The sequence below is a fragment of the Procambarus clarkii genome, chromosome 23 (assembly GCF_040958095.1).
Source record: "Procambarus clarkii isolate CNS0578487 chromosome 23, FALCON_Pclarkii_2.0, whole genome shotgun sequence".
NCBI classification, from domain to species: domain Eukaryota; kingdom Metazoa; phylum Arthropoda; class Malacostraca; order Decapoda; family Cambaridae; genus Procambarus; species Procambarus clarkii.
This window is the reverse complement of record NC_091172.1, coordinates 32,226,136-32,238,874: the sequence shown is the minus strand read 5'-3', so window position 1 is coordinate 32,238,874 and position 12,739 is coordinate 32,226,136. Positions and strand designations below refer to the sequence as shown.

The window sequence follows — 12,739 nt, the reverse complement described above, 5'->3', positions numbered from 1 at the left end:
TTAGATATTCTATTTTAAAGATATAGATTGTAAAATATTCTCTCTCTCTGTCTCTGTCTCTGTCTCTCTCTCTCTCTCTCTCTCTCTCTCTCTCTCTCTCTCTCTCTCTCTCTCTCTCTCTCTCTCTCTCTCCCTATCTCTCTCTCTCTCTCTCTCTCTCCCTATCTCTCTCTCTCTCTCTCTCTCTCTCTCTCCCTATCTCTCTCTCTCTCTCTCTCTCTCTCTCTCTCTCTCTCTCTCTCTCTCTCTCTCTCTCTCTCTCTCTCTCTCTCTCTCTCTCTCTCTCTCTCTCTCTCTCTCTCTCTCTCTCTCTCTCTCCCTCTCTCTCTCTCTTCCGCCCCCCCCCCCCCAGGGCGAGGCGAGAGTCTTACGGATCACTTAACTCTAATCACCTAATCATCCGGGACCTCCTAACATATAGTTTCAATTAAGTAGAGATCACCATGAGCCGATCGGCGGGTCTGTGAATAACTAGTGGGAGCGGACACCCCCACCCTCACCCTCGACCACTGGGAGCGGCCACCCCCACCCTCACCCTCGACCACTGGGAGCGGCCACCTCCACCCTCACCCTCGACCAGTGGGAGCGGCCACCCCCACCCTCACCCTCGACCACTGGGAGCGGCCACCTCCACCCTCACCCTCGACCACTGGGAGGGGACACCTTCACGCACACACTCATCTGAGTGGTCGAGTATGGCCTAATGATCGAGGGAGGCTGAGGACGGTCGAGGGTGACTAGAAGAGGGACACAGCCTGTGTGGTCGGTGTTCTCCCGCGTGCGTGGTGGGAAGTGTTGCCGGGGTTGTTGAGCGTCTGGGGGTTCGTGTCCCACAGACAGGGGTATTCTGGCCTGAGGCGGAATATATTTCCCCCAGTAAGTCTCCGTGACCTGTGGGAGAGCCTCAGGGGTCCCGTATCTGCTTGCCTGCCGTGCAACGCCGCGGGTCTCAGTCTGTTTAGGAAATCGAAGTGTGGTAATCCTGGCGCGCATCTGGAGTCGTTCTACACCTGCGGGAACATTACTGTCAGCTCGGAGATGTTGGATGGCTTTCTCGGTGGCTTCATCTCCACCATTATTGCCAGCCACGCCGGTGTGACCTGGACATCCCGCCACGCCGGTGTGACCTGGACATCCCGCCACGCCGGTGTGACCTGGACATCCCGCCACGCCGGTGTGACCTGGACATCCCGCCACGCCGGTGTGACCTGGACATCCCGCCACGCCGGTGTGACCTGGACATCCCGCCACGCCGGTGTGACCTGGACATCCCGCCACGCCGGTGTGACCTGGACATCCCGCCACGCCGGTGTGACCTGGACATCCCGCCACGCCGGTGTGACCTGGACATCCCGCCACGCCGGTGTGACCTGGACATCCCGCCACGCCGGTGTGACCTGGACATCCCGCCACGCCCGTGTGACCTGGACATCCCGCCACACCGGTGTGACCTGGACATCCCACCACGCCGGTGTGACCTGGACATCCCGCCACGCCGGTGTGACCTGGACATCCCGCCACGCCGTTGTGACCTGGACATCCCGCCACGCCGGTGTTACCTGGACATCCCGCCACGCCGGTGTGACCTGGACATCCCGCCACGCCGGTGTGACCTGGACATCCCGCCACGCCGGTGTTACCTGGACATCCCGCCACGCCGGTGTGACCTGGACATCCCGCCACGCCGGTGTGACCTGGACATCCCGCCACGCCGGTGTGACCTGGACATCCCGCCACGCCGGTGTGACCTGGACATCCCGCCACGCCGGTGTGACCTGGACATCCCGCCACGCCGGTGTGACCTGGACATCCCGCCAAGCCGGTGTGACCTGGACATCTAGTAGGACGCCAGACGACCATGTCAGGGGTTCCTGGAGTGTGGCCGGGACGGTGGTGACCAGCTGATATTTCGTGTTTATTATGTACATGTTCCTACAGCGCTGCTCGTCTCTGTCTGTCCCTCGGCGTCACACCTTAATAAAGTGTCAAAATGAACTTTTTAGTGTTAATTTTTCAACTTCCCTCGACAGTGAAAAAAAAAATTCATAAGAAATATTGAGAAGTTTCGTGTTAGAATTTTACCATTTCGGACATATTCAAAAATTTACTTTTATAAAAAAGAATGCTACCAATATATATTGTCCAAGAAATGTCCAAGGTAAAGAATATTTTTGTTCATTACTTTTTCCATATATTGCGTTCTCATTTCAAAAGAAGAAACTTATAAATAATTGTTTTTCGAATATATTTAGATTTGCTCATAAGGGAGTGAGTGGACCGAACTAATTGTGCACTTTAAGAATTTTAATTACAGTCAGGAGGGAAGCGAGCCTTGAGGCGTGACGTCACGTTGGCTTACATAGCAGTGCTTACCTAACAGTGATTACGGTGTGGGAGAACTCAAGTAATATATATTTATATATACATATATATATATATATATATATATATATATATATATATATATATATATATATATATATATATATATATATATATATATATATGTCGTACCTAGTAGCCAGAATGCACTTCTCAGCCTACTATGCAAGGCCTGATTTGCCTAATAAGCCAAGTTTTCCTGATTTACTATATTTGCTCTAATTTTTTTCTTTTGAAATGATAAAGCTACCCATTTCATTATGTATGAGATCAATTTTTTTTTTATTGGAGTTAAAATTCACGTAGATATATGACCAAACCTAACCAAACCTACCTAACCTAACCTAACCTATCTTTATAGGTTAAGTTAGGTTAGGTAGCCGAAAATGTTAGGTTAGGTTAGGTTAGGTAGGTTAGGTAGTCGAAAGAGCATTAGTTCATGAAAACTTGGCTTATTAGGCAAATCGGGCCTTGCATAGTAGGCTGAGAAGTGCGTTCTGCCTACTAGGTACGACATATATATATATATATATATATATATATATATATATATATATATATATATATATGGTCTTGGGGACCATTCAGGCTTGTTCGCATATATATATATATATATATATATATATATATATATATATATATATATATATATATATATATATATATATATATATATATATATATATATATACATATATTGTTGAATATGACCGAAAAGGTAAGATTAATAATTTTAACACGATTTTTTTCAATATTTCTTATGTTTTTTTTCACTGTCGGTGGTAATAAAAAGATGAATTCTCGAAAATTATCTCAATTCTCCAAAAAACTTGGGGACTGTAAGCCTCAAAGAACACAGTATATAGGCAAGACAACAACGTCTCTTTCCAGGCGACTAACAATGCATAAGCAACAGGGCTCCATCAAGGAACATATAATCTCCTCTCACAACCAGAGAAGTCTTAACAAACAACACAGAAATCATTGATAGATACAGCGATAGCAGGCGGCTTGACATCTGCGAGGCACTACTCATGCCCGTGCCATCTCTTGGGTGGCATAATCTTCATCAATCAATCAATCGAATGCCCATATGTGGTGGACGGTCCTGGAACCCATATGATTCCTCAGGGCTCCATGACCATTCATCACCTAGCAACACTCGTGGTGCATATATTGGGTACAGCTTATAAATGACTCCTTGAACATGCTTGGGTCGCGCTGAGCCTATACGTGTTAGACAAAGCTTAAACGTCTCCAAGCTATTAATCCTTATAAACTCTCCAAATTCCAATCCTAAAGGGGTTCGAATGTATGTGGTAACAAACTCTTATAACTAACTCCTCAGTGCTGTAACTTGCTTAGTTAAATGGTTTTTTGATTCAATTCCTGAACACATTATGTGTTTCTGTAACGCTATTCCATTGTTAATCACAGGATGGGTATGGTGTTCACTACCACTCACAGGATGGGTATTGGGTCCACTACCACTCACAGGATGGGTATTGGGTCCACTACCACTCACAGGATGGGTATGGGGTTCACTACCACTCACAGGATGGGTATGGGGTCCACTACCACTCACAGGATGGGTATGGGGCCCACTACCACTCACAGGATGGGTATGGGGTCCACTACCACTCACAGGATGGGCATTGGGTTCACTACCACTCACAGGATGGGCATTGGGTTCACTACCACTCACAGGATGGGTATAGAGTGCATAATAAATTAACTAAACTGAAACTTATGTGTACAGAATTTCATATTTAATAAATTATTATTTTGATGTTAGACCCTGATACATGTATACAAGAGTTCCTTCTTTGCTTTACGTTTTCATACGCATAATATTCAAGGGAGAACAGAAATATAAATGGTTGACTGAGGAAAATATTCAAATTGGTCTCAAAACATATTATTTTGCACAAAATGTTTGGGGCATAATCATGTCATATGTTCCAACATTCTTCAGTTTAATGACTGTGTATAATAACATGATTCATCTCTTTATTATGTAATTATAGCCAAATCACCCGTCAATAACTACACTCTAAGGGTTAAAATACGGACGAATTTATTATATTAAACAGGACAAAAGGAACGCTGGACAAAATGTCTTAGTCCTTTGTTAATTGTATTGTCCTCTGTTCAGTTGTATTATACAGCACTGTATTTTGTTGAATTGTATATCACTGTAAGTTGCTGTCTTTCAATGTTTCTTCCGCGCCTGGCAAGCACCGACCTCAGTCACTGCCGGACGAACCCCCCCCCCCCTACCAGGATACACCCACCACGGACCCTTCCCTCCGGGTCCCAACTAATATCACCGGATTAGCCTTCCGCCCAGTGATTCCTTACCGCCCAAAATAAAGTTCGAAACTTCCCAGCGGCAGAGAGCGGTGCTCGACCACCAGGGCCCCCACGGGCTCTGGCCGCGGCGAATGAGGAGGTGGCCATGGAGCAGAAGAGACGAAGGAAGAGCTATACAGATAACAGAACCAGTAGAGGACAGAGGATGAAGAGTGACATGAAACAATTCCAGTACGAGAATTTTTTTGTAAATGTCATTTTTAATATAAATATTACTATTATTAATAACAGGATTTTTTCATTGATAGGTCATGTTAGTGTGATTTCTTTCTATTATTAAATTGTTATTAGTGGCAGGAATCTTGAAGACCTCTGTTCTTCACAGCGCTGCCACCACCTTTCCCCAAGTCCTCAGAATACAAGAGAGAGTCATTGTTGCCATGAGACCTCCTGCCGTTCCCTCGCGCTACCCTCTGTCGAGCACTCTACAAAAAAGCAGAACACGTTGTAAGGTTTTTGTGTTCACAAGGGCCGATTGAGCGAGGTGTATGGGTATCAGTCTTCATCGTCGACTGGTTAATGTTCAAACGGTACCACTGATTGTATCGGGCCGTAACCGACCCATCCGTCGGAAGGCGCAGCAGAATTGGCGCCTTCCAGCCAAAGATAGAGTTCGCAACTTCTAGCGACAGATGTTATCATATTTGATTCCAGTAAATGCTCCCTGTGGTATCTACAAGGTGTTCTAACATGTGATATCAATCAGGTATTCTAACATGTAGCCTCTGGCAGGTGTTCTAAGCCGCGTTCTTCCTCTCCAGGTTCGCTGGCACGGAGCAGCTGGTTCCCTCGACGCTACAGGGGCGGCTACAGCTTCGATCTCACCAAGAGGGTGACGTCCGCGGCGTTGCCTCAGGTTCCTGCCGGCGGGGACGTGACCGTGGTGGACCTGGACGAAGACGAGGATGTCGACGTGGGGATGGGCGACAGCGGCGCCTTCTTCACCTACGCATACTAAAAGCAAAAAATATCTTCGCTGTCACTACTTCGTCCACTGAAAAATGAGAAGACCACACACCTTTTCATGTTTTGATCGCTGGATGGGTGGAAGAAACTCTGGTCTCTCTTGTGTTATTCGTGAACTTCTTACCTTTCGTTGTCTTGCGTTTCCCGTGCTTTCTTGCCCTTCTTCATAGTCTTCTGCCTTCTTCTCTTCCCTTCATTTTCCGCATGAAGAAAGTGCCAGGACTTCTACTTGCTGTTAATTCAAAAATTTCTTTCATAGTATTTCTTTAAAACATTTAGATTGTTTTCCTTCATTGCAGTGCTTACAGCTTCATCCTCACAACAACACAATTGCCCACAGCTTCACAAACCAACACAACACAAGCGTTCACAGCTCCACATAATCACCCACAGCTTCACCCACACAAGTGCCCACAGCTTCACCCACAGCTTCATCCACACAAGTGCCCACAGCTTCACCCACACAAGCACCCACAGCTTCACCCACACAAGCGCCCAGTACAGCTTCACCCACACAAGCACCCACAGCTTCACCCACACAAGTGCCCACAGCTTCACCCACACAAGCACCCACAGCTTCACCCACACAAGCGCCCAGTACAGCTTCACCCACAGCTTCACCCACACAAGCGCCTCCAGCTTCACCCACACAAGCACCCACAGCTTCACCCACACAAGCGCCTCCAGCTTCACCCACACAAGCACCCACAGCTTCACTCAAACAAGCGCCCAGTACAGCTTCACCCACACAAGTGCCCACAGCTTCACCTACACAAGCACCCACAGCTTCACCCACACAAGCGCCCAGTACAGCTTCACCCACACAAGCGCCCAGTACAGCTTCACCCACACAAGCACCCACAGCTTCACCCACACAAGCGCCTCCAGCTTCACCCACACAAGCACCCACAGCTTCACCCACACAAGCGCCCAGTACAGCTTCACCCACACAAGCACCCACAGCTTCACCCACACAAGCGCCTCCAGCTTCACCCACACAAGCACCCACAGCTTCACCCACACAAGCGCCCAGTACAGCTTCACCCACACAAGCGCCTCCAGCTTCACCCACAGCTTCACCCACACAAGCGCCCAGTACAGCTTCACCCACACAAGCACCCACAGCTTCACCCACACAAGCGCCCACAGCTTCACCCACACAAGCGCCCACAGCTTCACCCACACAAGCGCCCACAGCTTCACCCACACAAGCGCCCACAGCTTCACCCACACAAGAGCCCACAGCTTCACCGCCATCATCGGTGAAATTAATTCACGTTTAATTTCTCAAGTTCATCTCTACATAAGGTGCAGGAATTTAATAAATTTTTCTTGGTGTGAATTTCTTCGCCAGGCGTTGTTAGTGAGGTTATGGCCGGCCAGGCGACGCTTCGTCAGACTCACCAGGTGTTACTAAGCCGGGCTGTGACTCACCTGGTGTTACTAAGCCAGGCTGTGACTCAAATGGTGTTACTAAGCCAGACTGGGACTCACCTGGTGTTACTAAGCCGGGCTGTGACTCACCTGGTGTTACTAAGCCAGGTTGTGACTCACCTGGTGTTACTAAGCCGGGCTGTGACTCACCTGGTGTTACTAAGCCAGGTTGTGACTCACCTGGTGTTACTAAGCCGGGCTGTGACTCACCTGGTGTTACTAAGCCAGGTTGTGACTCACCAGGTGTTACTAAGCCAGGCTGTGACTCACCAGGTGTTACTAAGCCAGGCTGTGACTCACCTGGTGTTACTAAGCCGGGCTGTGACTCACCTGGTGTTACTAAGCCAGGCTGTGACTCACCAGGTGTTACTAAGCCAGGCTGTGACTCACCAGGTGTTACTAAGCCAGGCTGTGACTCACCAGGTGTTACTAAGCCAGGCTGTGACTCACCAGGTGTTACTAAGCCGGGCTGTGACTCACCAGGTGTTACTAAGCCGGGCAGTGACTCACCAGGTGTTACTAAGCCAGGCTGTGACTCACCAGGTGTTACTAAGCCGGGCTGTGACTCACCAGGTGTTACTAAGCCGGGCAGTGACTCACCAGGTGTTACTAAGCCAGGCTGTGACTCACCAGGTGTTACTAAGCCAGGCTGTGACTCACCAGGTGTTACTAAGCCGGGCTGTGACTCACCTGGTGTTACTAGTCTTACTTTACTCTGTGGAGAACATGTTCACTTCGTACACCAGACAGTTCGTACACAGATTTCTACGAACGTAACCGAATCTTGTCGATCCTAAACAATCGTCAACAACTTGGCTGTTCGATCTGAATATGAGCTTCTACACTCTAACTCTGAAGTTTTATGTCACCTTCGTGTGAATGACGACCTGAGGGACAAGTCAAGCTGGAGCGAACAACTTAGCTAACTCTCTTCGGGAAAGTTTAAGCTTCTGTTGGGCTTTGATTTCATACTCATGTCCCCCCTCCCCTCTCTCTCTCTCTCTCTCTGTCCCGTCTTCAATTCGCTATCCTCCATGAAATCCAACCCTATCTCAGATCCTCCCTCCCACTCCGCAGCTCTCCCCTCCCTCCCACTCTCCCTCACTCTTCCATCCTTCCCTCACAAAGCCTGAACAACGGGAGGCTAAAAAAGATGGCCTTCCGCTCCAAGAAAACCACACACGCATGAATTTAATATTGAGCGTCCGAGGACCCGTCTGACTTATTGCGGGGAGCGGCAGTGCCACGGAGATGTGTATTACAGAGGCTACGATACACACGATACCTTAGAGACGCTACGATACACACGATACCTTAGAGACGCTACGATACACACGATACCTTAGAAACGCTACGATAGACACTACGTTAGACTGTCTGATAGACAGTGACGTTAAGAGACAGTACACTAACACTAAACTGATTGTAATCTAATAATTATCATAATAATAATTAAAACGATAATAATAATAATAATAATAATAATAATAATAATAATAATAATAATAATAATAATAGTAATAATAATAATAATAATAATAATAATTATGGGAATAATACACACAGATGAGTAAAGTATTCCTGGGCGACACAGAGATGAGTAGAAGGTTCCTGGAGTAGAATATACTCCAGGAACTCCAGGAATGAGATGAGTAGAGGGTACACAAACACACACACACACACGCGCGCGCGCACGCAACGGTCTGAAGCCAACTTCGCCTAGAATAAGAAGCGCTCCTCCCTCTCTATTCTTCACCTTCAGGGTCCCGTCACAGTGTGATAATAGACGTGTAATAGACATATATATACTCTTCTATTTCCTAATATTTGACTTGTATTCCACCTAACACATTCCTCTAATCTCTTTTGGCGGCCCAACATCCTTCTCAGACCTTTCTTGTTTTCAATCACCTTATGGAGTCATATTATATTCAGTGTCATCTCGTATGCTCTTTTAAAATTTTTATGTTGCTTTGGTACTTATGTCCAACACTATATAATACATCTAATACTATATAATACATCTAACACTATATAATACGTCTAACATTATATAATACGTCTAACACTATATAATACATCTAGTACTACATAATACATCTAACACTATATAATACGTCTAACATTATATAATACGTCTAACATTATATAATACGTCTAACATTATATAATACGTCTAACATTATATAATACGTCTAACATTATATAATACGTCTAACATTATATAATACGTCTAACATTATATAATACGTCTAACATTATATAATACGTCTAACATTATATAATACGTCTAACATTATATAATACGTCTAACATTATATAATACGTCTAACATTATATAATACGTCTAACACTATATAATACATCTAGTACTACATAATACATCTAACACTATATAATACGTCTAACATTATATAATACGTCTAACATTATATAATACGTCTAACATTATATAATACGTCTAACATTATATAATACGTCTAACATTATATAATACGTCTAACATTATATAATACGTCTAACATTATATAATACGTCTAACATTATATAATACGTCTAACATTATATAATACGTCTAACATTATATAATACGTCTAACATTATATAATACGTCTAACATTATATAATACGTCTAACATTATATAATACGTCTAACATTATATAATACGTCTAACACTATATAATACCATGCTGGGACTCTCCACCTCCAGCACCGCCACACCTCCACCAGTCCTCCAGCACCGCCACACCTCCACCAGTCCTCCAGCACCGCCACACCTCCACCAGTCCTCCAGCACCGCCACACCTCCACCAGTCCTCCAGCACCGCCACACCTCCACCAGTCCTCCAGCACCGCCACACCTCCACCAGTCCTCCAGCACCGCCACACCTCCACCAGTCCTCCAGCACCGCCACACCTCCACCAGTCCTCCAGCACCGCCACACCTCCACCAGTCCTCCAGCACCGCCACACCTCCACCAGTCCTCCAGCACCGCCACACCTCCACCAGTCCTCCAGCACCGCCACACCTCCACCAGTCCTCCAGCACCGCCACACCTCCACCAGTCCTCCAGCACCGCCACACCTCCACCAGTCCTCCACCACCGCCACACCTCCACCAGTCCTCCAGCACCCAGTGTGGTCTTGGCACTGAACCTTCTGATTTCATGTTCTTGTTTCCGGGTCGAGCGCGATCAGACTCGACCCCTCCCCAACCACCCAGAGCAGGTTATGAAGCTGTGAGAGTTGTGTTACGTTCATGTTGTCTTACACTGGTGTGATGTCACCATGGTGTAGCGTCGCTATGGTGTAGCGTCGCCATGGTGTAGCGTCGCCATGGTGTAGCGTCGTAATGGTGTAGCGTCGCCATGGTGTAGCGTCGCCATGGTGTAGCGTCGCCATGGTGTAGCGTCGCCATGGTGTAGCGTCGTCATGGTGTAGCGTCGCCATGGTCGCGCCGCGGGTCAGGGAAAGACGTCTCCTGTACAAATGATTCCGTGGCGGACGAGGTCGCCACCAAGGGCGTCCGTGGGGGCCAGAAAGTAGCCAAGTGTGAGGGACGCGACAGTGGTCTTTGTAGCATCTTAAAGTGGTGACGGCAACCTTCACATACACCCATCAGGTGTATATATATATGGATGTAACCTCATAATATACAGGTATGTGTGTGTGTGTGTATAGAGTCACCAAGCTTACACAACGCTATGGATGTCTTCCAAGTCCCTGGTAATTATATTGTAATATTTCGCTACGGTGTACACTAGGGGTTCAAAAAAATGGATTCGCCCTTATTGACATAGATGCATATCATAACACATAAATCACTGTCTTCCCATCAGAGCAACTCATAGTACATTCTTGTGAAGAAGAATTGTATTTTCCCTATCAGATGTGTAAATTTTTCGATACAAAAAAAAGTATGGATATTTCACTAAGGATTTGCTTCTAGGTAATCAAAAGGTATAGAGCGGCCAGCCCGGCGGTGTGTTCTTGCTGTGGGGCGCCCTCTGCTGGAGTCATCCGAAGAGACGCACTCTGCAGGGAAAGCTTCTGGCGGAAAAGCCTCTGCAGGGATGCTCTCTACGAAGAAGCTCTCTGCAGGGATGCCCTCTACAAGAACGCCCTCCTCATGTCAGCCACAATAAAGAATAATTCACGTGCTTTTCTCGTGTTTATTTCATCCTTCATCCGCCTGACTGTTATCTTCGGTGTCTGGGGGACAAGGAACACCACAAGAAGACAACATTACGGCACCCAGCTGGCAGCCTAGCCACAACAAGCATGGCAGCACCCAGCTGGCAGCCTAGCCACAACAAACATGGCAGCACACAGCTGGCAGCCTAGCCACAACAAACATGGCAGCACCCAGCTGGCAGCCTAGCCACAACAAACATGGCAGCACACAGCTGGCAGCCTAGCCACAAAAAACATGGCAGCACCCAGCTGGCAACCTAGCCACAACAAACATAGCAGCACCCAGCTGGCAGCCAAGCAACAACAAACATGGCAGCACCCAGCTGGCAGCCAAGCAACAACAAACATGGCAGCACCCAGCTGGCAGCCTAGCCACAACAAACATGGCAGCACACAGCTTGCAGCCTAGCCACAACAATTATGGCAGCAAATGTAGGGAAATCTGGTTCTAGTTTAAGCTAATAAAATATGTTATTCTATGAATACAAAAATAATATATAATTCTAAGAGAGCTCGAAGGACCAGAATGCGATGTTAAATGATAGAACCAGTGAGTTATGGATCTCTTTGATTAAATGCAAGAAATTCTATGATTCTATTCTTATGCAATGAACCGTAAAATTCTCTACATTCTAGAGCCTCTTCCTATGACACATTTTGGCGGGTCTTCAATGAAGTTAGTCTACATAATGCATAATGTGTATAATAAATTGTAGACATGATAATAATAATAATATGCTCACACATAGATTATAATGATTAGTAACATGTAAAGCGAAAATACTACTGCATATTAACGATTAAATAATATGTATTATCAATATGCAATAATGTGAATGTATTGACTCACAACTGAGACGAACTATCTACAATGAAAACTAATTATATCTTATTTGTGACAAGAGGAACGTACGAGGTTGGCCTACAGCATCACGACAGGGTACCTACATTAGTTATTATTAGAGCTCAAAATAATAATACAAAAAGGTAAAAATGCCTGCCGAACTGGTGTCCGTTATTCTGGTAAGCTGTGTCCTCAATCTGAAGCTCGATGATGTACGGATGCTTGCTAGATTGTGAGGATTATAAGGACCGCTTCGGAACACCATACTGCCAGGGGATCTAATATGGCGAGAGACCTCCTTCCCTCTCGGGGGACACGCATGCGCGACAATTCCCAATGGGGGGTCCCGAGCATAAATGTTTTTGATTAAAGTTAAATAGGGAAGGAAGTGTTTATGACGACTGTTTATATCATAATTAAATACATTATGTAGTAATATTTGATTCTCGCAGTGCGGATCAGTTAATGTAGACTACACAAATAAAACGAGAATCCTTTGGAAGTGAAAATGATTTTAGGTTATATTATTATTTACTGAAACAGCT

General features: G+C 46.2%; 1 protein-coding gene across 1 annotated transcript in view; it reads left to right on the top strand.

Annotated features, from left to right (window-relative positions):
* Positions 1-6,010, top strand: part of LOC123750662 (uncharacterized) — a 110,639-nt gene extending 104,629 nt beyond the window's left edge. Inside the window, exon 4 of the mRNA XM_069330112.1 lies at positions 5,517-6,010. Within this exon, the coding sequence (XP_069186213.1) occupies positions 5,517-5,713 (197 nt within the window). The 3' untranslated portion in view covers positions 5,714-6,010. The remainder of the gene's footprint in view (positions 1-5,516) is intronic.
* The last annotated feature ends 6,729 nt before the right edge of the window (positions 6,011-12,739 follow it).